The sequence below is a fragment of the Schistocerca gregaria genome, chromosome 2 (assembly GCF_023897955.1).
Source record: "Schistocerca gregaria isolate iqSchGreg1 chromosome 2, iqSchGreg1.2, whole genome shotgun sequence".
NCBI lineage: Eukaryota > Metazoa > Arthropoda > Insecta > Orthoptera > Acrididae > Schistocerca > Schistocerca gregaria.
In genome coordinates, this window is record NC_064921.1 from 259,568,267 (window position 1) to 259,592,744 (window position 24,478).

Here is a 24,478-nt window from a genome sequence, read left to right on the forward strand (position 1 = left end):
CGTTTGCTAAATTTAACATAATAATTTTTCAACTTTTTTTACAGGCTTTAATGCTTACCCTATATACACAAACACAGTAATTTAAGATGGAGGTATATTTCTACTCAATTCTAGTTATAAAAAGACAAATTTCTGTAAAATTTTAGAATTTATATTATGTAAATAATAGTGTGTCCCAGTGTTGAATATTTTTATCTGAAATTATTAACTAAGTACAAAAGGAAGCAAAATTTTTAATTAATGTCCAAAAAGTCAACTGTCTACTCAGAACTGTATGAAAATGCCTAAAATTTCTAAAAGACAAGCTATTAATAAAAAAAATTTACGTGTATTGGGTGATCCACCAAAGCATCGCATATTTCACACTGAGACAATTTTATTTCGAATGACAGCCCAAATCCAGACAATGGCCCCAATTTTTGTAATATGGGGCATTTATGACTGTGCGTGACATAATCGCCTCCAGTTTATAGCTTAGCCTTTAAACAGTTCTTCCAGCACAACAGCACAGAGCATTGTTCCTTTCACCCACATCTAATTCTGAGGCAGACCTGATGATAAGAACATTTAATATGCAAATGAAGAAAGCTATTATACTATATTGTGTGAGGACATTACAGATCCAGCCTCACCAAGTAATGTAGCACAGCCAAAATTCAGCATGGGAATAGATCAAGTAAATTACTGCCTATACAGTGAAACCAGAACCCCTTCCCACATTTAAATTACCATCACATGTACTTCCAAGTCTGGGCTCACAACTCTGACAGAGTCCTGGGGCTGATTCAAGGCACTGTGACTGATCACAGGGGCCATGAGCTTTTCGTAGTTGTGGTGCAATGGGAGTGGTTGGTGTGCCACAGGAAACAACTGTAACAATGATGTACATCATAGACAGTGGTGAACCATCTTCAGACAGTCAAGGTGGACACAAAAAGGGTGCCAGGGACACCATAGCCTGTCCAAGGACCTAGGTGCACCCTGCAGTCACTTCCAGTCACTATAACACCATTGCCACACCAGCCCACTGCTAGCCACAGTGACTTGCAGAAGGACTAGCACAATGATGATGGATGTCAGTTGAGATGGAGGAACCCTTCCCAATGACCCAGCTCCTCAAAGCAGCCAATCCTCTGGATGTAGGCCCAAGTAGTAACTTGAGCAGCAAGGTCCATACTGCATACCTACACCGCAATCAGTTGGTCTCGCCTTTGACATCATTATGCAGGAGGTAATGGATGACGCCACTCTTGCACATGCTTCTGGTCCTGGAAGCCTAATGTGCCAATTAAAGGAGGGAGGAATTAAATACCCTATGCTAATATTGACTTGGAGGTAAAGCACATGACTGAATATAAGCTCTATGTGCTGGTGCCACGTCAGTATATTATACATCTAGACATCTGGGAATTACACACATGGAGCCTGATTCAGTGTGTGCTGCTTATTTCTACTTTTGGCACATGTAAATCATTTTGATTTGTTAAGAATTGCCAAGTTGCAAACCAGGTTCATTATTCTCCTGTTATATCTGATTTGACTGTTAGTCCTTTACCAGCATCCTTGTATCATCAGCAAACATAGTTTTTCAAGAGTCCTTGACTGTTCCAAGTAATTCATTTGTATAAGTAAAAGAACATAACCAGATCAAGCACAAGCCTTGTGGGAGACCGTATCAATGTTTCCCCACTCTTAATTTAGTTTCATTCCTGTTAAACCATTTGTCTCCTCTGTTTGCTGCTGTAAAAGAAAAACTCTCTTTAAAGGTAGCAGTATGCCCTTAATGCTAAGTCATTTTAATTTCCCTAGGTTCAATTTTCCTTCACACTTAGTAGCAGAGTACCACCAAGTTCAAATTTCATACTTTAAAGAAAGTGTGGGAAGCACCAAAGTTTGAATCTCATACTTCAACAAAGTTCAAGAAAAGCCAAAATCATCATGAGGTAGCAAGAACAGTTAAAACAACAGATCTGATGTGACTGTGTAAAATAATAGTAAGCTCGTGTACAGCAGACAATACATGGAGTGAAATAATAAGTGACTTATACTGCAATGAACTGACTTTGCCATTGTTAGGAACATGCTTAAATACCAAGTGGATACACACATTTCATGAATGGTTCTCACTTGCAACAGTTGCTGGGGGCCTGGCAAACAATTTTCAGCACAAGACAGTGTAGCAGCAAAATCTATTCTGAATAAACCTGATCTATTCCTGCAGTTACTTCTGGAATATGTAGCTTTTAATTAATCTAATTTATTCTTCTCTTCTGCAAAATCAGCTTACTTTTGTATAATAACCATTTCAACAGAGACATAGGTGAACTGCTCCACTCCCCATAAATGACGGGTTGGAACACTCAGTTCGAAAAATGCTACTACCAATCACCATACTGCAGTGATATTTGAATTCTCCTGCAGATATAGAGATCAGAGTAATTTAGGTCCTTCAACACAATTCAAACTCTCAAATGCAGTAATTCGGCTAGATTTAAGACTAATAGCATGACACAGGTCACAGACAGCTGGCAGGAATATAAAAATTGTTACCATTCAAAAGAATATCATTCTACTCTATAAGCATACTACTTTTGTTGACAGTTTATGAGCTTAACTGGCCATATGCTTTTGGACTTGCTTGATTACATTAAACAATCAAAAATGCAGTACTAGTGTGGCTGTAATCTGACAGCTCTCAACAATTTTCATATCTTGGCGGTATATGACATGTGAAACAAGAGCTCTTTATATCTGTAATGGTAGACATTTCTCCAACATATACTTCTCCCCATGATCATAGCAAGATAAAGTTTATGTTAGTGATTACTCAGCTACTGCATCTCTCTTTTTTCCTATCTCCATCCATCTTTTACAATTTCTTTCAGTGACCCTGGCATTTCTGTATTTTTGTCCTCTGTTTAACACCACATTAAAATCATTTATGAAAATGTCTTTCAGGGTGGTGCTCAATTTCACTGGTCATATATTTTTTAATTGTTGACCTTAACAAGTTTTTATTTATTTTATCTATTTTTCAGTTTTTCTTCTCCAGAAATTTTATCACCTCATATACAGTTTTGCACTTCTATTTTTTATTTCTCTAATTTTTTTATAAGGCTCTTGGTAATAATGCTTCACCATGAACATACTTGTGACATAATAATTACATGGTAATAACCAGCAAAACAGAAACCACCAAGATTTATTGGATCATGATATTAATAAAATCTAATTAGTATGAATAATTTTTGGCTAAGGAAATTTCAGGAGAGGGAAAATGTTGAGGAAAGAGAAACACCAAATGGTCTTACATTATAAAGGGCAGAGTACCAAAAATAAATACACAAAGATACTGACAAAAGATAAGAGGCTAACACAAAGCAATACAAGAGTAACAACTAGTGAAGAAATGAATGAGAGAAATTGCAAATATGTGACACTGAAATATTTGTTTTCCAGTTGCTTGGTCTAGAAACGGTATTGCTAATTTAATTGACATACCTGAGATTGTATAGTCATCAGAAGACAGTTCCTTTGCAGTCTGGAACAAAAATAATACAATATTGAACATAATTTTATTCTCTTTATTCTAAAATAGGTTACATCTACATACATACCTGCAAGCCACCATACCATACGCGCATGGTAGAGGGGTACCTTTTGCAATTACTAGACATTTCCTTTCCAGTTCCACTCATAAATGAAGTTAGGGAAAGAAGTATATCCAAATGCATCAATATGAGCCCTAATTTCTCTTATCTTGTCTTTGCAGTCCATATGCAAAATATACATTGGTGGCAATATATTCTTCTGTAGTTTGCTGCAAATACTGGTTCTCTAAATTTTCTCAATAGTGTTTCATGAAAAGAACATCCATCTCCCTCCAGAGATTCCTATATGATTTTACAAAACATTTCCTTAGTACAGACATGTTGGTCGAAACTATTGCTAATCAGTCGAGCAGCATGCCCTGGAATTGCTCCAATGTCTTCACTGTTAATGATCCCAGACACTTGGTCAGTAATAATGAATAGATCACACTAGTCTTCTATACATGATCTCCTTTATAGATGATTTACACCTTCCTAAACTTTTCCTAATAAACCAAAATTGACAATTTTCCTTCCCTGCTACCATCCTTAAGTGATTTTTCCATTTCATATCATTTTGCAGTGTTACAACTAGATAATTAATTGACCTGACTGTGACAAGCAGGATGCCACTAATACTGCATATCAACATTTCAGGATTGTTTTTCTCATTCATCTGCATTAATTTACATTTTTTTTATATTTTTAATGAGCTGCCATTCATCACACCAAATAGAAATCCTAAATCATTCTGTATTCTTCTACAGCCACTTAATGATCATTAATAGGTTCCCATATACTAAATTGTCATCAGCAAACAGTCACAGACTGCTGCTCACCTTAACCACAGATTATTTATATACATAGAGAATGGCGTAGTCCTATCACAAATGCCTGGGGCACTCCTGATGATACCCATGTCTGTGATGAAAATTCGACATTGAGGACAACATACTGGGTTCTAATACTTAAAAAGTCTTCAAGCCACACACATATCTGGCAAGTTTTTCTGTATGCCTGGACACTTGTTAACAGTTTGCAGTGGGGCACCATTTCAAATGCTTTCTGAAAATCGAGGAATATGTAATCTGCCTGTTTTCTTACACCCTTGTTTTCAAGGGCATCATTTGAGAAAAGAGCATGGTGAGTTACACATAAGCAAAGCTTTCTAACTCTATATCTGCTTCTATACTCCGCAAACCACTGTGAAGTGCATGGAAGAAGGTATGCCCCATTGTACCAGTTATTAGGGTTTCTTACTATTCCATTCACACATGAAGTGTGGGAATAATGATTGTTTAAATACCTTTGTGCATGCTGTAATTAATCTAACTTGTCCTCACAATCCCTAATCAAGTGGTACATAGACCATTGTAGTATATTCCTAGAATCATCAATTAACATTTTTTTTTTTTCTCGGGCTAGTTTACATCTATCTTCAAGAGCCTATCAGTTCAGTTTCTTCAGCACCTCTGTAACACTCTCCTTGGGTGAATGAGTCTGTGGCCACTCTTGTTGTCATACTCCGTATACATTCAATACCGCCAGTTAGTCCTATTTGATACTACTCCCACACACTTAAGCAATATTCTAAAATGGATTACACAAGTGATTTTTAAGCAATCTCCTTTGTAGACTGATAGCATTTCCCCATTATTCTACAGCTAAATTCAAGTCTATCACATGCTTTACCCACAACTGAGCCTATGTGATCATTCCATTTCATATCCTTACAAAGTGTTACGCCCAGGTACTTGTATGAGTTGGCTGAGTCCAACTGTGGCTCATTGATATTACAGTCATAGGCTACTACAGTTCTTCATTTTGTGAACTGCATAAATTTTTCATTTATGATGATTTAAAGCAAATTGCCAACCTTTGCATCAATTTGAAATCTTATCAAGATCTCCCTGAATATTTATGCAGCTTCTTTCAGACGGTACTGCATTATAGATAACTGCAACATCTGCAAAAAGTCTGAGGTTACTATTAATATTGTGTGCAAGATCATTAATACACAACATCGACAGCAAGAGTCCCAACACTAGGCTACACCCAAACTTACCTCTACATCTGACAATCGCCCTTCATCCAATATAACCTGTTGCATCCTCTCTACCAAACAATCCTCAATCCAGTCTCAAATTTAACCTTGATCCACCATTGATCATTGTTTGGAAAATAAGTGTAGGTTAGTACTGAATCAAAAACTTTTTGGAAATTAATAAAAGTTGCATTGATCCAAAGCTTCCAGTATCTCACGTGAAAAATGTGTGAGTCAGGTTTCTCAGCATTTTTTCTAAGATTCTACAACAAATCATTGACAAGGATATTGGATGGTAGTTTTGTTGATCACTTCTACACTGAAGAGCCAAAAAAACTGGCACACCTGCCTGGTATTGTGTAGGGTCCCTGCGAGCAGGCAGTAGTGCTGCAGCACATCATGGCATGGACTTGACTTATGTTTCAAGTAGTGCTGGAGGGAACTGATACCATGAATCATGCAGAGCTGCCCACAAATCCATAAGAGTATGAGGGGGTGGAGATATCTTCTGAACAGTATGTTGCAAGGCAACCCAGATATGCTCAATAATTTTAATATCTGGGGAGTTCAGTGGCCAGCAGAAGTGTTTAAACAAAGAAGAGTGTTCCTGGAGCCACTCTGTAGCAATTCTGGAGGTGTGGAGTGTCACATTGTCCTGCTGGAGTTGCTCAAACCCATTGGAAAACACAATGGACATGAATGGATGCAGGTGATCAAACAGGATGCTTACGTACATGTCATCTGTCAGAGTCTTATCTAGACATGTCCAGGGATCCATATCACTCCAACTGCACACGTCCCACACCGTTTTAGAGCCTCCACCAGCTTGAACAGTCCCCTGGTGACATGTAAGGTCCATGGATTCATGAGCTTATCTAGGTACCTGTACATGACCATCCACTCGATACAACTTGAAACAAGAGTCATCCAACCAGGCAACATGTTTCCAGTCATCAACAGTCCAATACCGGTGTTGATGTGCCAAGGCATAAAGCTTTGTGTCATGCAGTCATCAAGGGTACACGAGTGGGCCTTTGGCTCCAAATGCTCATATAAGTGATGCTTTGATGAATAGTTTGTACGCTGACATTTGTTGATGGCCCAGCTTTGAAATCTGCAGCAATTTGCAGAAGGGTTGCTCATGTGTCACGTTGGACAATTCTCTCCAGTTGTCATTGGTCCCATTCTTGCAGGATCTTTTTCCAGTTGCAGGTATGTTGGAGATGATGTTTCACTGGATTCCTGATATTCACGATAAACTCGTGAAATGAACCCCCCCTCCCTTCATTGCTACCTCAGAGATGCTGTGTCTCATCACTCATGGGCCAATTATAACACCACATTCAAACTCACTTAAACTTTGATAACCTGCTATTGTAGCAGCAGTAACTGATCTAACATATGCCTATACCAGTCTCTTTGGTACTTCAATGTACTGCCCTTCTTGTAGATGGGTATGACCTGTGCTTTCTTCCAACTACTAGGCATGGTTTCTTTTTCAAGAATCTAACACATATTCTTGTTAGAAAACCCACAAACTCAGAATAGAACGTAATGTAAATGGATAGATAAAAAATCTAAGAACCTTCAACATCGCAGCGCATCAGCAATCGTTGGTTAGTTTTTTAATGTATAAAAAATCTACTCACCAAGTGGCAGCTGGAGAACATAAATACAAAAAGGTTTAATGTTTACAAGGTTTTAACTTTTACAAAGAATTAACTTTCACTTTTTACTGGCAGAGGAGTTGAAGGGGAAGGAAGAGGGGTGAAGGAAAAGGCCTGGAGAGTTTTAGGTAAAGGGGTACAGTTCAGAAAAGTCACCCAGAACCCTGGGTCAGGGGAGACTTACCAGACAGGACGAGAAGGAACCTTCTCATTCTCATCCTGACCAGTAAGTCTCCGCTGACCCGGGGTTCTGGGTAACCTTTCTGAACTGTACCCCTTTCCCTCAATGACTTCAGTCTTGCTCCTTTGCCCCTCTTCCTTGCCCTTCAACTCTTTTGACAGAAGAAAGACCCACTGGCTCAGAAAGCACCACTGACAGTTATTCTTATTTGACACGTCTTCTCGGCAGCATGAGGATTGAACTAGGGCAAATTTCCAGGGTTTCTTTTGTAAAGGGACATTTGAACACTGAGATAAGCATTTCAGCTTCTCTGTCTCTCTCTTTCATGTTGTTCACAGAAAATTATGTTGACTCCATGGTGCAGTGGTAATTTTGGCACTGTTTCAAAGTCAAGATGGATGCCAGCCTCTTCTGACCAGTGCCAAAAGAGTCCCCAATATTTTCTGTGTCACTTTCTTGTACAGTCCTTACCAAGCTGTAGAAAGAGACTGATCTAAAACCTTGACACATAGATTCTCAGCACAACAGAAATAAGGCAGCAGACTTTTCTGCTTCAGAGTTTTAATTTTAATTTTCAACCCAATATTACAGGAATATTAATATTTTCTAGTTTTATTGCATAACTCATTGGGTACAGTAGATTTAATCATATGAAAATGTAATTTCAGTTTCTTGAATAAAAAAACTGGGATCTATTTTCATATTATTAACATAAAAAGATATACTTCATTTATTTATCACAATAAACTGCATAAAAATATTAAGTGGATAACTATGAATCATCTGAGGTACATAGGCTATTCTAGCCTCTTTAGTTGTCTCAAGAACCCATTTTTCATGCAGATTTTTTCTTTTCACGGCTTAAGTTTTGTGTGTGTGTGAACTCAAGGAACTGGAACTATAAGACTTTTCAAATATTAGGCTTTTCCTTGGGAAGTCAGTTTGCTTTACTGCACAGACTACCAAACAGAGCAGGCAAACATACTACCATATTTTTGTTTGATGATGCATGGAATATTATAGCTGTTGCCCACTGACAGGATTTATTTAACTACATACATATTTATGCACTGAAGTATATTCAATATTTTCTGTTCCTTGAAATGTATACTGTTTGAATGTGAGTGTTGAAAGAATAGGACCAAACAAATATAAAAAATAAAACCAACAGCGTAACAAGAGGAGATGGTTGGTCATCACTGGAGCGAGCAATCAGTGTAACTCATAATTCAGCATAATAGTTTCATAGTAAATTAATACCAATTTTATGCAATATTCAGGATTTAGGTGTAGGGAATAGTGAAGTTGCAAATCTGTACAAAATTTACTTTAGGTGCTGTTAAATTGTTTTTTCATGTAGTCATATTATGATGCAACCACCACTGTAAATACATTGTGCAGTTGATACTGTGATGAATTATTTTAATCCAGGAAAGAGTTATTATTTTAAACAAAAATGTGCTAAATCCAGGTTATGGTAAAGACAAGAGTGCAAATATTATATATTAACTCTACCAAATATAATATAGTCAAACTGAATCCTGAAGTGGAAGTAGCAGCTACTCAGAAAAACCAATTGACAGATCCATTAGTGGCACTGTTTAAAAAATTATAAGTAATGTGTTCTATGACATCTGTTCTAACGAATCATGTAGGTGAAATTTTAGAGGCATAGGTAGTGACCACTGCAACAAAGAATGATATTTCACACTGTTAAAGGGAGGAGATAGTTAAAAAACAGGACAAGACCACATTAGGAATAGGAACAATTGTCAAAACATGCTGCTTTAGTGAAAGAACTATCAGAAAAAATAGAAATTTTAAAATTAGCATATGTCAGAATATCTGAGGCTGTGCAAAAGCTGTCAGATGAAGTAAATGAAGTTAAAATGACAGGCAACCAATTTATCCAAAATTGTTCAGTAGCTGTCTCATAAAGTAGGCAATATTGTTTCTGAACAAGAGAAATCATTATGGCAGATGGTAATAGAATTTACTTCTTGGATGTCTGAAAACTGCTGGAAACTAGTCATTCTGACAGTCAAATGGGGGTTGAGTTTTAAAGCAATAGAGAAACTCAACACAGATATATCACTAGGGCAACAGATGGAGTAAAGAAAAAATTAGCAGCAATTAAGGAGATAGTACATGAAAATAAATTAGTTACACAAGGTTCCAAGAACAGTTTCGTTCATGGCCCTCTGCCATGCAATACACAGTGGGTACAGTTAACTCTATTATCACAGAATTCACTATGTGATATGGGGATTGTGTTATTCTTCTCATTTGTGATGATGCAGGAAAATTCAAGATGCCGCAGATTGTTTCAAGTATTCTTGCCAGAAAATAAAAACATCCACTTGGTTATGTTTTTAGAAGCACTTTATGGAGTAATGCTGTGATCCTAGTCAGATGCACAGGAATAGCATTTGTCAGCAGTTTTACCCAGAGTGATGTCACATTATGGGCCACAGAGGCAGCAAAATATTGTAGGAAATACAATGAATTTGAAAGATCATTTTAGGCAAATATTGGCTTGCTGGAGTGCAGGAGAAGCTACAGAAAAAGATGTTTTTAACCTGAAACTGTTCCGGGTGTACCGAAGCAGCCATAGGGAATGTTTTGAAAAACATTTAAACAAGACTAGGTACTTTAATAATTCTCTGTTGCACCAAAATGTGGTAAGAATACTTCAGATAAAATTGCCCATATACATTTGTGAGAAGTTGATAAACGTTTCAGAATATAACATGGAGATATTCATTTGCATCCTAGATTCTATTGATTGATTGATTTAAACCAGGGAGATATGAAAGCTACACCATAGAATGTGAGTTTTAACTACAACAATAACATCCATACAGAGTAAAACCACTGTGCAATTCATTCCAGTCAGCATAACATGTCAGGAGGTCAGCAGAATAATAATAATAATAATAATAATAATAATAATAATAACCAGTGTGGGGTTTGTCAACCCCATCTGGTGTGTCCCCAGGTGGCAGTTAGGGGAATGCTCAGTAGATATGCTGGGTAGGTGGGAAATAAAATACCACCTGTGGGCCAAAATGACAACCAGAATCCATGCTGCATCTGACTTAGAGCAAGTGGCGGTAGGGTTGGTGTCTGTTCACCAGGAGGTGCAGCTGTACACATGCTCCAGGAACTTACAATCCCTGGCTCTACACAACCAGCAAAGCTAGACAATTGATGACAAGCAAACATGACTCATACAAATAATGACAAATTTACCCCAGGTGGACATTCCACCCACGTCAAAGTGGCAGCCAAGCATTTGGATTCTGGGGAGCTTTGACTTATATGAGAGAGTGCTTGTAAACGTCCACGCAAAACACACATGTATATGGGCACTTTCAATATTCAGACATTTATTCAAGCAGGAAAATTACACAACCTCACAACAGAACTCACGAAGCAGAAAATTCAAATTCTCACCTTGCAAGATTCAGAAATGAAAGACTACAATAATTACAGAATCTTCAAAAGTAGAACAAACCAGAAAATTGGCAAAGGAGCAGTACTATTTGGAATGGCCTTTATTGTAGACAAAAAAGTGCTGGACTCAGTAACAGATGTGAAACCCATCAACAATCGACTAATGAATCTTAAGAATCAAATACACAACCAAAAACTACACTTTTATTAATGTACATGCACCAACAAATGATGATGACAAAAAAAAAGACTGAACAAACAGACATATTCCAGGAAGAACTTGAAACACAGATGGCCAAAATTCCAAAAGATGGTGTGAAAATTCTACTCAGTGACTTCAATGCGCAAATTGGCAGTGAACACAGATACAACAAGACAGTAGGAAACTATCCAGCACACAAATTTACCAAAAGAATGGTACATTACTCATTGAATTTTGCCAACAAAACAACCTAAAAATTATGTCAACCTCACTTTGGAAACATTGCAAAAAACAAAAAACATGGTGATCACCCATGCTTCATCTGTGAGAATTTCAGATTGATCATGTTGAAATATCATATGACTACCAGAAAGAAATTCGTGGTTTACAAGTATGCAGAGCTGCAATATTGATTGCAAATATTGATTCTGATCATCATTTAACCAGAAAAAAATTAAATTGACACCCAAGAGGTAATTCAAAAGAAAAACACAGCTGATCCCAAAATTTGACCTGCACAAAATCAAAGACTCCAAAATCATTGAAAAATGGGAAGAACAACATGCAGAAGACTGGGAGAATTTACAAACTAATATCATCAAAACAACAAAAGATCAGATCGCTCTTCACAAAAAACCAAAACACCCTTGTTGGAATCAAGAATGCAAGAATGCGCTAGATGAAAGAAAAAAGGCATTTCAAAATTACAATTGCAACAAATCAGAAGAAACACAGAAGAAATATTTTGAAATGCCCAAACAGAATTCCAAGATTTTAAGACAAATTAAATGAAAATATGTCAGTGAGCAAGGGCAGTCCAGAACCCAATGAGAGATTCCCAAAAGTGCAGCCATGCTTCTTCTGTAGACATCCACAATTGCAAAAGTGTTGCTAGTGTTGCTAGTGCAGAAGTTTGTGCACAAACTGAACTCTTGATTATGTCCCACAAATGTTCAATGGAATTCATTTCAAGTGATCTTAGTGGTGAAATCATTCACTCAAATTGTACAGAATATTCTTCAAACCAATTGTGGACAATTGTGGCCTGATGCCATTGTGCATTGTCATCCATAGAAGTTTCAACATTGTTTGGGAACATGAAATACATGAATGGCTTAAAATGGCCTCCAGGTAGCCTAACATAAACATTTAAAGTCCATTATCAGTTCAGTTGGACCAGGGTGGCCCAGTCCATTCCATGTATGTAAACACGGCCACGCCATTATGGAGCCACTACCAGCTTGCACAAAGCTTGGTTGACAACTTGAGTCCATGGCTTCATCAGGCCTGCACCACACTCAAAACACTACCATCAGCTCTTACCAACTGAAATCAGGACTCTTCTAACCAGGCCATGGTTTTACAAGAATTTAGGGTCCAACTGATATGGTCACAAGCCCAGAAGAGGTCCTGCAGGTGATGTCGTGCTGTTAGCAAAGGCGCTTGTGGCAGTTGTCTGCTACCATATCCAATTAACACCAAATTTTGTCATACTGTCCTGATTGGAGTGTTCATCATACCTCCCACATTGATTTCTGTGGTTATTTCACACAGTGTTGATTGTCTGTTAGCACTGACAACTCTATGCAAACTCCACTGCTGTTGGTTGCTAAGTGAAGGCCATTGGGCACTGCATTGTCCACAGTAACAGGTAATGCCTGAAATTTGGAATTCTCAACACACTCTTGCCATTGTGGATCTCAGAATATTGAATTCACTAATGATTTCTGAAATGGAATGTCCCATACGTCTAGCTTCAACTAATATTCCACATTCAAATTCAGCTAATTTCTGTTGTGTGGCCTTATCTCACTAGGCACCTTTTCACATTAATCACCTAAGCACAAATGATATCTCTGCCAATGCAGTGCCCTTTTACACCTTGTGCACACAATAATACCACCATGTATGTATATATCATTATCCTATGACTTTTGTCACCACCACATATGTACATATCACTATCCTATGACTTTTGTCACCACCACATATGAACATATCACCATCCTATGACTTTTGTCACCTCACTGTTCAGTCTGCATTGTAGCCTTCAGCAGCTGCTTACTGATAAACTGTAAGGGACCATGCATTATGGCTGAACTAGAAGTCTTTGCAGTAGTAGAACATGCTAGTAAATGCTTTATCCCTGCTCTACCTGAAAGATTAAAAAATGCACAAGATTGCAAAGAGCAATCAGTGGGATTTAAAGTACTATTAATGTAAGATGCTACATATCAAAGGTGTTGTCTTGACGCATGTAGAAATATGAGCCATTTTCAAAACAAAGATCCCAAGCATAAAAAAGTACATAAAGGAGCAATTATCAGTTAGTTGGACAGAGAAGCTCATGAAGCACTATGTGATTCATGACTATGTATTATTTCACCATTGTGATTCACAGGATGCCCACTGATGTTTATAAACACAAACATACACACAAAATTCAAGCTTTCGCAACCAATGGTTGCTTCATCAGGAAAGAGGGAAGGAAAGAGAAAGACGAAAGGATGTGGGTTTTCAGGGAGAGGGTAAGGACAGGTATACACCCGCACACACACACACATATCCATCTGCACAATGACTGTGTATGTGAGGATGGATATGTGTGTGTGTGCGAGTGTATACCTGTCCTTTTTTCCCCCTAAGGTAAGTCTTTCCACTCCCGGGATTGGAATGACTCCTTACCCTCTCCCTGAAAACCCACATCCTTTTGTCTTTCCCTCTCCTTCCCTCTTTCCTGATTGAATTTTCTGTGTATGTTTGTGTTTGTTTGTGTATCTATCAACCTGCCAGTGCTTTCGTTTGGTAAGTCACATCATCTTTGTTTTTAGATATATTTTTCCCACATGGAATGTTTCCCTCTATTATATTCGCTGAGCTTTGGGGCACTTTGGTGTCATCAAATGTGTGAGCAAAATAAATTAATATTGCTACTTTACAAGTCTGAGAAGGAAGGTACAGCAAATTCTATGGGTATGTTTACTTTTTTAGAAGGTCAAACCTATCAAGCATTGCATAAGGAGGGGGGGGGGGGGGGGGGGGATTGTACTCAATTATCACATGTAAGGTCTTACTAATAATTCCAACAGACACTCATGGACCATTGTTACATGCACATTATAAAGGGAAACCCTCCTCTAGCATTATCTTTTCTCAACATAAGTAACTGATACCAAAAATATTTTTTTGAGTTTTTAGTAGGTTCACAATACCTCAGCTGTTTTTCTAAAAGAATTTCATATGATTTTATACCTGATGTATTATAATTCAAGTTAAAATCTGTAAAAATAAATTACTTTATTTTTGATGTTACAATCGATATGTGCTAGTTCTTAGTGAACAGTTGAAATTATTTTCTTTTAGAAACATTTAAAATTACAAAACATGTGCAACACTTAAAATTTCTATTACTAATTGAGCAGTTTTGTGCAATTTACTAAATTTATTTCTGGATTCATTTATAAAATAATAATATAAATTAATAGAGATTCATTTGTCAAGAGAATTTGTAAACCCTTTTTTGCCATCTTTGGTATGGATAGGGATTACGAGTGTTGTGTTCAGACGCAAATTGACTTCGTAACCCTCCACTCACAGCTCCAGGCAGTATTGGCTTCAGTCACACAGCTTGAAGCTGTTTCCAGTGGGCATTACTGTTGGGGACCAGATGTGGGGATCTGAGGAATGTCCAGCATGCCCCATTTGTCCCATTTTTGCTCCACTACTGTGCCCACCCCATGCACTGCCTGCACTGAGAATAACTGAGTGGGAGATCATTCAGATGTGTGGCAGGCAGTAAAAGACTTTCCAGAAAGCTGATCAGAGGGTCACTCCAGTTCATCTGACAAACAGATTTTGGACACTATTCTGTGGCTGACAAAATCCCTAAGCCAGATGCAATTGTTTTTCCCCATTCCAGAGGAAGTCTGATGGCCCCAAGATCTAGCCATTTACAGAGGATGGGCTTACTGTCAGTTGGGAGCCACAATATTGGGCACATAATGGGCCATATTAGGGATATGGTTGCCAAGGAAGGGAAATAATCCTGGTGTGTATACCAGGAGGAGTTATTCCAGGTGTGGAAAAGCTGCTTCTGGATGTCATGAAGAACACAGCATGTACCCAACTCCTGGTGGTAGCTGATGTTGGTATTAACAATGTGTTGTTTTGGATTGGAAGAGATTCTCTCTGGTTTCAGATGGCTAACTCAAGTGGTAAATGCTGCCAGTCTTGCTTGCAAGATGAAGGCAGAACTCACCATTGTAACAGCTTTCACATAACTAACTGTAGCTCTTTCATACAGAGCCAAGAACAGGATCTGCTTCAGAGGCTCAGACAGTTCTGCAAACACATAGGCTGCAAGTTTCTCACCTTGTACCATAGGGTGGTGGGTTTCTGGATTCTGCTTAATAGGTCAGGAATCCACTATGCATGGGACATGGCTACACAGGTAGCTCGGGCTGTATGGAGGGGGCTGGGCTAGTTTTATTAGATTAGAGGGTCTCAGGAACCTACAGAGAGGGCATCAGTCTAAAAGAGTGCAAGGCAAACACACGAAGATATACCTAGCAACAAGCAGTGTTGTAGTTGTAAACTGTCATAGCTTTCTTGGAAAAGAACCAGAGCTCCAAGTGCTAATAAGAAGTATTGAAGCTCAAGTCATTATAGGTACTGCAGTTAAATTGAACAAATAGTTCCTGTGCATTAGTTTGGGTAGAGGTTATTCTTGACAACTAGAATACATTAATAATTGAACATTATTATCTTCTGTAGTGCTGCATGGCTGCTGAAGATGTGCAACTGTCCTTATTTGTAAATAAATAAACTTCTTTGCAGCTTATCTCAGTTTCTAAATCACAGTTCTTTTCTGCCAGTTTATCCACACTTCAGAGCAGCTGATGGACAAGGCATTTGTGAACATTATTTTTTCTAACATAGATCACAACATTTTTTTCTTGTAGGACATATACAAAATAAAAGGGGACTAGTAGCTGTATATCAGGTGGTGGTCTAACCACTGCTGTATATTATCTTGTAAAAGCCTCTTCAGAGTCATTAACCATCTTAAACTTACTCACCAATGCACTTATTCTCTAACATCTTGATGTGTCAAGTATTCTTGCTAGATATCAGCACTATTCTTGCATTATATTTCAACAATGTGACTCGTTATCTTTATCAGGAGCTACCTGAGTCTGTTTGTTGAGTGGAATGCATCCACTGTTAATACCTACACTCTTCCCTCTCATTGCTTATTGCAGGCATTCCCTCGTTGATCTGGAGCTCCTGTCTGTGGGTTAGCTTTTTTTTATCCTCTGTGGTTCCAGGTGTTCCCTCTGTGGCATGATCCCACAAGAAAGGTTCTTAGTCATTTGCTTTTCAGCCCGATGTGCTAGACCAAGTGCTGGTCTTTCATCTTTGGTCCCATGCACACATGTACATGCTGATGTTTTGTTTTTTAGTTTGATGTTGTTGTAAGTGTTCCATTTGTGGTATGCTTTGCAGGACCTCAGGCTGTACTGATTTGGTACCTAGTGTCATGATTGTTGAGGTTTCTGTCACCTTTATCTCTATAGACACTGGGTACCAACTGAGTACAGCCTGGAATCCTGCATTGGATTTGTTGAAAATGCAATAGAAGCAGCAACAGAACTGTACAAAAAGAGAACTGAGGATTTGGACCTGGGGAAAAAATGCCAGATAGAGCACCATGCACATCAAACTAAAAATACAACATTTCAGGACACTTATTGCAGGATAAGACTACAAAAACATAGGTTGCAGATTTATCACCTTGTACCATAGGGTTGTGGGTTTTTGGATTCCGCTTAATAGGTCAGGAATCCTTCATACATAGGACATGACTACACAGGTTTCTGGGGCTGTCTGGAGGGGGCAGGTCAGTTTTATTACATTAGAGGGTCTCGGGAAACTAAGGAGATGGCATCAGTCTAAAAAAGAGTGCAATGCAAACACAGGAAGATATACATAGCAACAAGCAGTATTGTAGTTGTAAACTGTCATAGTTTTGTTGGAAAATAACTGGAAATCCACGTGCTAATAAGAAGCATTGAAGTTCAAGTCTCTATAGGTACTGCAGTTCAATTGAAGAAATAGTTCCTTTGAGATAGTTTGGGTAAAGGCTATACTTGACTACTGGAATAAATTAATAATTGAAAATTATAGTACTCCATCTTTTGGCTCATGGTGCAGCAACCTCCTGAGATGTTCAAGAAAGAATAGGCAGTCTCAGTTTCTACTGTAGGAGCTGTAAATGTGTGCCATAAGAACACTTTATACATCTGGCATATATGGTAAACCTGCTCTTTGTTGGGTTAAGAGTGAATATGTGTAACGCAGGTGGACATGTCCTGTGTATTTTATGGGACAACGTGCCACCCCCCCCTTTTTTTTTTTTTTTTTTTTTTTTTTTTTTTTTAAAAAAATTGCGGGATGTTCTGAAATCTTGCCAGTAGTCATCGAGTGTCCTATAAATTTTATTAAATGATGTGCTACGTTTGGTGATTGTAGGCCTTTCTGTACACTTGCCAGTGGTTCTTGAGTGTTTTTTACGTGATGTCTGATGATGCTCCTGTGAGAGTGAAACATGTTACAAATTACATAAATAAAAAATCATTTAGCAACCAAAACTGCCTATTCTTTCTTGAGATTAATAATTGGTTCCTTTCACCAGCCCCAAAGTCAAGATTGCAGCCAAGGGAAAGCTTGAGTCTTATTTAAAATGGGTGCCCAGCTCATACAATTATAGTTGGTGGTGACTTCAATCTATCCTCAACGTACTAGCAAAAATACATGTTTAATGTAGGTGGTAGGCATAAATCACTGTCTGAAATCATAATGAATGCATTATTTGAAAATTATTTTGAACTAATAGTTTAGGAGTCCACAAGAAGAGTCAATGGTTGTGAAAACATATTTGTCCACTTAGCAACAAATAATCCTGATCAAATAGGAAGCATCATGAAGGATACACAAATTAGTGACCACAAGGTTGTTGTAGTGAGACTGAATACTGTAACATTCAAACCCACCAAAAAAGCAAAATATAACTATTTAAAAAGCAGATAAAAATTCACTACATGTCTTCCTAAAAGACTGTCTCCACTCCTCACAATCTCTCTGTGTGTAAGCATGCATCAGATATGATTTAAATTCAGAGAGATAGTATCAATGGCAATTGAGAGATATGTACCAAATAAATTAAAAAGAGAATCTCTGAGGTTACAGATCCCCCATGGTGAACAAAACAGATCAGAACATTGTTGGAAAAAAAAAATTTTAAAAATAAAATAAAGATTGGCAAAATTTTACAGAATTTCAAAATTTTGTGTGAACTTCAATGTGAGATGCTTTTAATAGTTTCACTTTGTTTTAGATCTGAATATGATCCAGAAAGATCAAAACATGTAATCTATTTAAAAATGTGCAACTGGATTGGAACAATAAACGAGAATTACCTTAAGTAAATGAATTAGTATTAGTAACCTAAGTCAGTGTAATGACAATTAGGTTTGCATTTGGCATTGGTAATAGAAGGAGGTATGCTGTGACCAACTTAAAACTGAATAAAGATTTTATCAGACTCCAAGTAATCAACTACAAAGTCACAAAGCAAGTGCTTGTAGATGTTACAGTGGGTACGTTATTACTAATATTATTATTATCAGAAACTGTTGCCAACTGTCAAATGAAATGAAAAAAAAAAATTGTGTGTACTGGTGATAGAAAAATTCACAGTTTCAGTAGATAGATTAGGATAGCTTGTTACACAAGAGCATACCTCTGCCTCTCATTTGACAGTTAATCATACTCTTCTTTTCTTCCCCAAGAAGCTAACGTTATTAAGCATTTTGTGATTCTTTTATGCAATTGTTTCATATGCTGCCATGTGATACCTGGTGGCATATGCCCTTGCATAGAACATCAGACAGCTGTTCTGACTGACTACAATGGATGTCATTCACATGAGCAAATATCAAACCATGACATTATTAATCAAGACATTGTAGTGATATACCTTTGAAAAAGACCTTAATCAATGGCCTTTTGCAGGGATTTCTGTGAAACTTGGTCAAATAGTGGGCATAGTTAATAAATCTACCCACGGTAAAAAGAAATCCAACCTCAAGAGTAAAAAAGTAACAGCAACAGTGCTGGTGTTATGTAAGAGTAAAAATGTACCAAAATAACAATATGGAAAATGTACTGATCTTACAGTAATGTATAAAATTGAAACTTTATTCAGTGTTAAAAGGAGAAAAAAAATCAACATCTACAAACAATGTTCATGCATACAGAATGTAATATAAGAAAATAAAAATCCATAACCAAAGATAACCTGATCATAATCTTCTCATGTCAAAGAAATAAAAGATCAAAACCCTATCTGAAACAAAATAACTTGAAAACCCAAAGAAAGTAAAAAATTATAAATAGCAGTAAAACTGAATAGAATCAGAATGTTGGACTTCTGTACTAAGTAAATAAATTCTACCATCATTAAGGAGCAGTGTAATGTATCTTATTTAGATCACATTTGTATCCTATTGAGACTGAGACTGATTGTTCATGTAAGAATATAGAGGCACAAAGTATATGGGCTGCTTGAAAGCCTCTGATGCAATTCTGAATTCTACTTGCTAAAATAAGATTTATTAAAAACATTGTCATCTGTTATAGAACTACATTTTGTTCTGTGTTATTGGAGAGACTCATTATTAAGGAAATGGTGCTGATGTTACATTGTGTGCTTACATTATATAAGAAATTAAGTAATTAACTAAAATAATTTGACTCGACTGTGCAATTTATGCCAGCTTCAGTCACTGATAATTAAATAAAATAATTAAATAAATGGTCTTTAGAAATCACAACATGAAAGAAGTGAGTGTAGTGTAATACAATATAGTACATCACTCATTTCAGTTTCTGTGTGGTTGGTCTTTTCATTGAAACCTTTTTTTATCACAATAAATTTCGAACATTAAATTTTTTCTTTGCATACCACAAAGGTCAATGTAAAATGTATCCGGATTAAATTGAGTAATGCTGAGGGAATGAAATTAGGAAATCAAATATTAAAAGTAGCAGATGAGTTTTGGTATCTGGGAAGTAAAAAAGTGACAGTAGCAGAAGAAGAACTGATGTGAACGTGCTTCAGGAAAAGATAATTTTGTTAAAATTGAATATACACTTAAATGTTAGCAAGTCTTTATGAGGGTATTTATCTGAAGCTTAGCTTTGTATGGAAGTGAAATGCGAAGAATAAACAATTCAGACAAGAAGAGAACAAAAGATTTTTAAATATGGTACTGTAGGAGAATGCTGAATATTAAATGGGCGGACTGAATAACTAATGAGGAAGTACTGAATGCAATGAATAAATTCATGGTGCAGCTCTATTAAAAGAAGAGTTCAGTTATAGGACACATCATCAGCTCAGCAATGAAGGGAAGTGAGTGGTTGGGGGGGAGTTAAAAATTGTAGAGGGAGATCAAAGCTTGGACAAGGCAAGCAGTTTCAAACAGGTGTCATTTGCAGTTGTTATGGGGACATCAGGGGGTTTGAACAATGGAAAAGCATGGAGAATTGCAACAAAATGGCCTTTAAACTGAAGACCAGAACATCTTTTAACAATCTATTCAACTCTTTGATCAGCATAGTAGGAACCTTTTCAAGAAAAAGTTACGATCTTTATGTAGAGAAAACATCAGCGTTCATTCACAGAATTGTAAGGACCAAATCTAGTAGATTATTGGTGTTGATATAGATGACTGGTTATGGACCATATTGTGTTACAAGAAGCAGCATCTCATCCATAACATAAAACTAGATAAAGAGTGCACCAAATACAGTAAAAAAGATTGGTTTTTTCAATGTAATTACTGTGAGCTCATTATGTATCAGGAGAACAGAATTTGCAAAAGCATGAAAAATTGAGAGAATTGAGATATATGTTACAAAAGAGCAGCTTACTTTAAAAATAAGACAAAGTTAATTTCAAAGTATACTCACAAATCCTAAAATCATGGAGTTGTGAAGTACAGTTGTTACAAAAATAGCTAAAATCTTAAACACTTTCATATTGCTTTGAAGTATCACCATACACAACAGAAGCAAGATCTTAAGCAACTGTTACAGGAAAAGCCGCAAATATCCAACTTTAGCTTTATTTAAAGGTATGCAACATATGTAGTCATAGAGATAACAGCTATTTTATCATTTAGATTTTGTGAAACAATGATTGACAGAGGAGGGATTAGAGTTCTTTTGTCATGATAAAAATTTCAAGATAAGTTAGTCAATAACAGTTCCCATTGTCAGCAGCTGTAAATAAGGTGAAGAGATATACAGGGTCACACACAGCATCAAGGAAGGAAAATTAATTTCTAGTGTTTTACAAGGCAATAAAAAAACTAAAAATATTGTTACAAGTCTTGTAATACAAAATGTTAATAATCTTTGACAAAACAAGTAAGTATAAATCCAGTTTAATAGCTCCTGATATGTCTTAACTACTGAATACTTAATTATAACACTAAAGTTTAAAAAATTTCATCTATAAATTGTGCATAATGGATATTTTACCAGAATTTAAAATACTACAGAAACAGATGCAAAGAAACAAGGCTGTAGTCCATTGGCAGGAAAAAGTAGAATATACAATTATCAGTTAATGAGAAGACTTCAGGATTTAAACAAAATCCTGTTAAAATCTTTTCCCAGATATCAACAGGAAATGTCTTGCTTGGAGCACACTTCAGTACTCAGCTTAAAATCTCAAGTTTGACATACAGATAGTGCAACTCTGTAAGACAATATCTTTTGTAATCAAATTTATTACAACACTCAAATCATGATAAAGACATCACAGATTTTATGTCACAGATGCTGTTCCAGCACTGCATTTTATGTGGACTCAACCACCTACTTTATATCACATCATAACAAAAATAATCTTTTGTGTGCATGATTTTGTCATTTTTACATAAATTTGTATGAAATTACATATTTTAATAATGACTTGCAGTAACTTTAAAAAGTAGCTAATTTACAACATCTAAAAGAATGATAGCAATAGTTTGCAATAGTCATACAAAATACTTTTCACTAATCAATTTGATTTTTTTTATTTTTATTTTTTTTAAACAGTGAAAACATTACAGGATTGAATTCCAGCAATTTTTATGTCCTTATAGTGATCATGTGTCCCCCTCATCATCAAATTTTTTAAATACATTAGCAATATGATCTGAAATTACTTTAACGTGACTAGAAAGCATCATTAGCGACATTGTAACAGTTACATTCACAAATAACGTTGAAAGTTGTCTGTTAGTAATGTTTACTATATGCATCATTGGTATCATATTCTTGAGATGGCATGGCATCGATGTATTCAGAATGTGTCACCCCATTCTGCCCCATTACAAACTTTTTCATTGCCGTATTTCTGTATGATTTGTCATATACCTCTCAAAAGTGAATTTAGAAGGAAAGCAAAAATAATTTACATCCCATTGACAACAGGTCATTAATTCAGGTAAGTGAAGGACAGTGAAGAAAATTGGCCACCAAGTATACTGAATGAAACTTATCATGTCCATTTTCAAAGTAACAATTCCAGTGCTGATTTAAATTGATTTGAGGAAACTATTGAAAACCCAAAGCTGGTCTGCCCAGAAGGAATTTGGAACTTAATACTCCCAAATGTGATTCCAGTTTTTTAACCACTGCATTTGCTTGATTAGTGAGCAGAGAATTGTTTAAAGGACGAAAACGACAAGAGTCACTGCATCACAGCAGTATTCACATACCAAACCTAGAGAGTCGATACAATATTACATAGTATCCATATGTTATAGAACTATAGAAGGCATTCAGAGATCAAAGTTAAGTAATTCTACTCTATTCTCTGTGCATTCTGTATATACCACACAAAGAAGGAAATGTTATTCACATGGACTATTTTAAGAACCCTTCTTGAAACTTTCCACTCTAATGCTTTGGATGACTTAAAGTGGTGAGGTATGTGTGTAAACTCCCACTTCTTTAATGACATGACTTACTTGAGATTGTCAGCCGACTTTTCTTGCTGGTTAACTTGTTGCTGCAACCTCCTTTTCTCTTCCTCTCCAAAGTATATCTGCTAGAAACAGGAATTTCTCAAGATTCTTTCTACTCATAAAAAATGAGCTGACATATGCAGCTTCTGTTGCTTCACTTGACAACATATATTTGAACATCAGAGTTTTACAAAAATCATTCTCTACATAAACAAAAACTATCAAGTAAGTCTCTTTGCGTATCCAAAGGTTAATTCATTTACACATAGGAAAAGGTTGGCTTAAAACCCAAGTCCATTCCCATTCTGAATCTGAACACACATCTTATCCTCTTCATGTCCAAAACGAACAACAATTAACAATATTTCAAATGTCCTTTTTCTTCCACTACAATAGTCAAAGTTATAAAATGGCACAGAACACATAAACGCTCCTTATTCTTTCACTACGGCTTCCACGGTGCGACAGGCAAACACTTGTCTGTGCCGTTCAACCGCCATGTCTACGGTCTTCTTATTACACACTTTGGACCTGCACACACAGACAGGTGACTTGTAGTAGGTAGGCTCTCTGACACCTATATTTAAGATATCATGTGTTCAAGACAGTAGAAGGCCAAGTGATTCTAGAATTTACGCGGAAATTCTCGAAGCACTACATATCCCCCCCCCCCCCCCTCGTACATTAATATCATACATAATAACAATTCACATTTTAACATTATACCTTTATTTCATAGGTTTCCATATACCTTTTTCACACCAACAATCCTTTACTTTTTTTCTTTACGTTAGCACTCTCTTTAGCTGAGAGATTCTTTAATATCTAGACTTGAGTGTCATTAGTGATCCAGTAAGGCTGACTAGTATTTAGGAAATGTGAGTCATTATTAATTTTTTTTAATTGTAAACTACAGATGTTTGTGACACTTGAGAAATCTATTTTCTGTTATCATCCTTAATACTCCCTTTCCTAAGTATGTATTATTTATAATATTTTATGTGGATTGGAGGAACTCAGGGTACCATGAAAGTGTTCCTTTGGACACTAGTAAACTTATATAAAATGTAATAATGCTCGTTATGCATAGAATTCAAAGTTACCAGAATAATCCTATACAACATGTGGTCTCTGTCATGATACTGTCCCCTCTTGCTAGGATCAGTACCTATACATTACTTGTGACTAGACTGTATCAGTGCACTTCCATTTTCCATTCTGGTAGGTACGCCCCTTTACAAAACATCCCTAT

The 24,478-nt window shown here is 36.6% G+C and overlaps 1 protein-coding gene across 1 annotated transcript in view; it reads right to left on the minus strand.

Moving 5' to 3' along the window:
- The window catches only part of LOC126336824 (uncharacterized), a 194,775-nt gene extending 173,469 nt beyond the window's left edge, over positions 1-21,306 (minus strand). Inside the window, exons 1-2 of the mRNA XM_050000885.1 lie at positions 21,176-21,306; positions 3,502-3,541 (exon numbers count right to left, since the gene is read on the minus strand). Of these exons, the coding sequence (XP_049856842.1) occupies positions 3,502-3,541; positions 21,176-21,265 (130 nt within the window). The 5' untranslated portion in view covers positions 21,266-21,306. The remainder of the gene's footprint in view (positions 1-3,501; positions 3,542-21,175) is intronic.
- Positions 21,307-24,478: the final 3,172 nt, after the last annotated feature.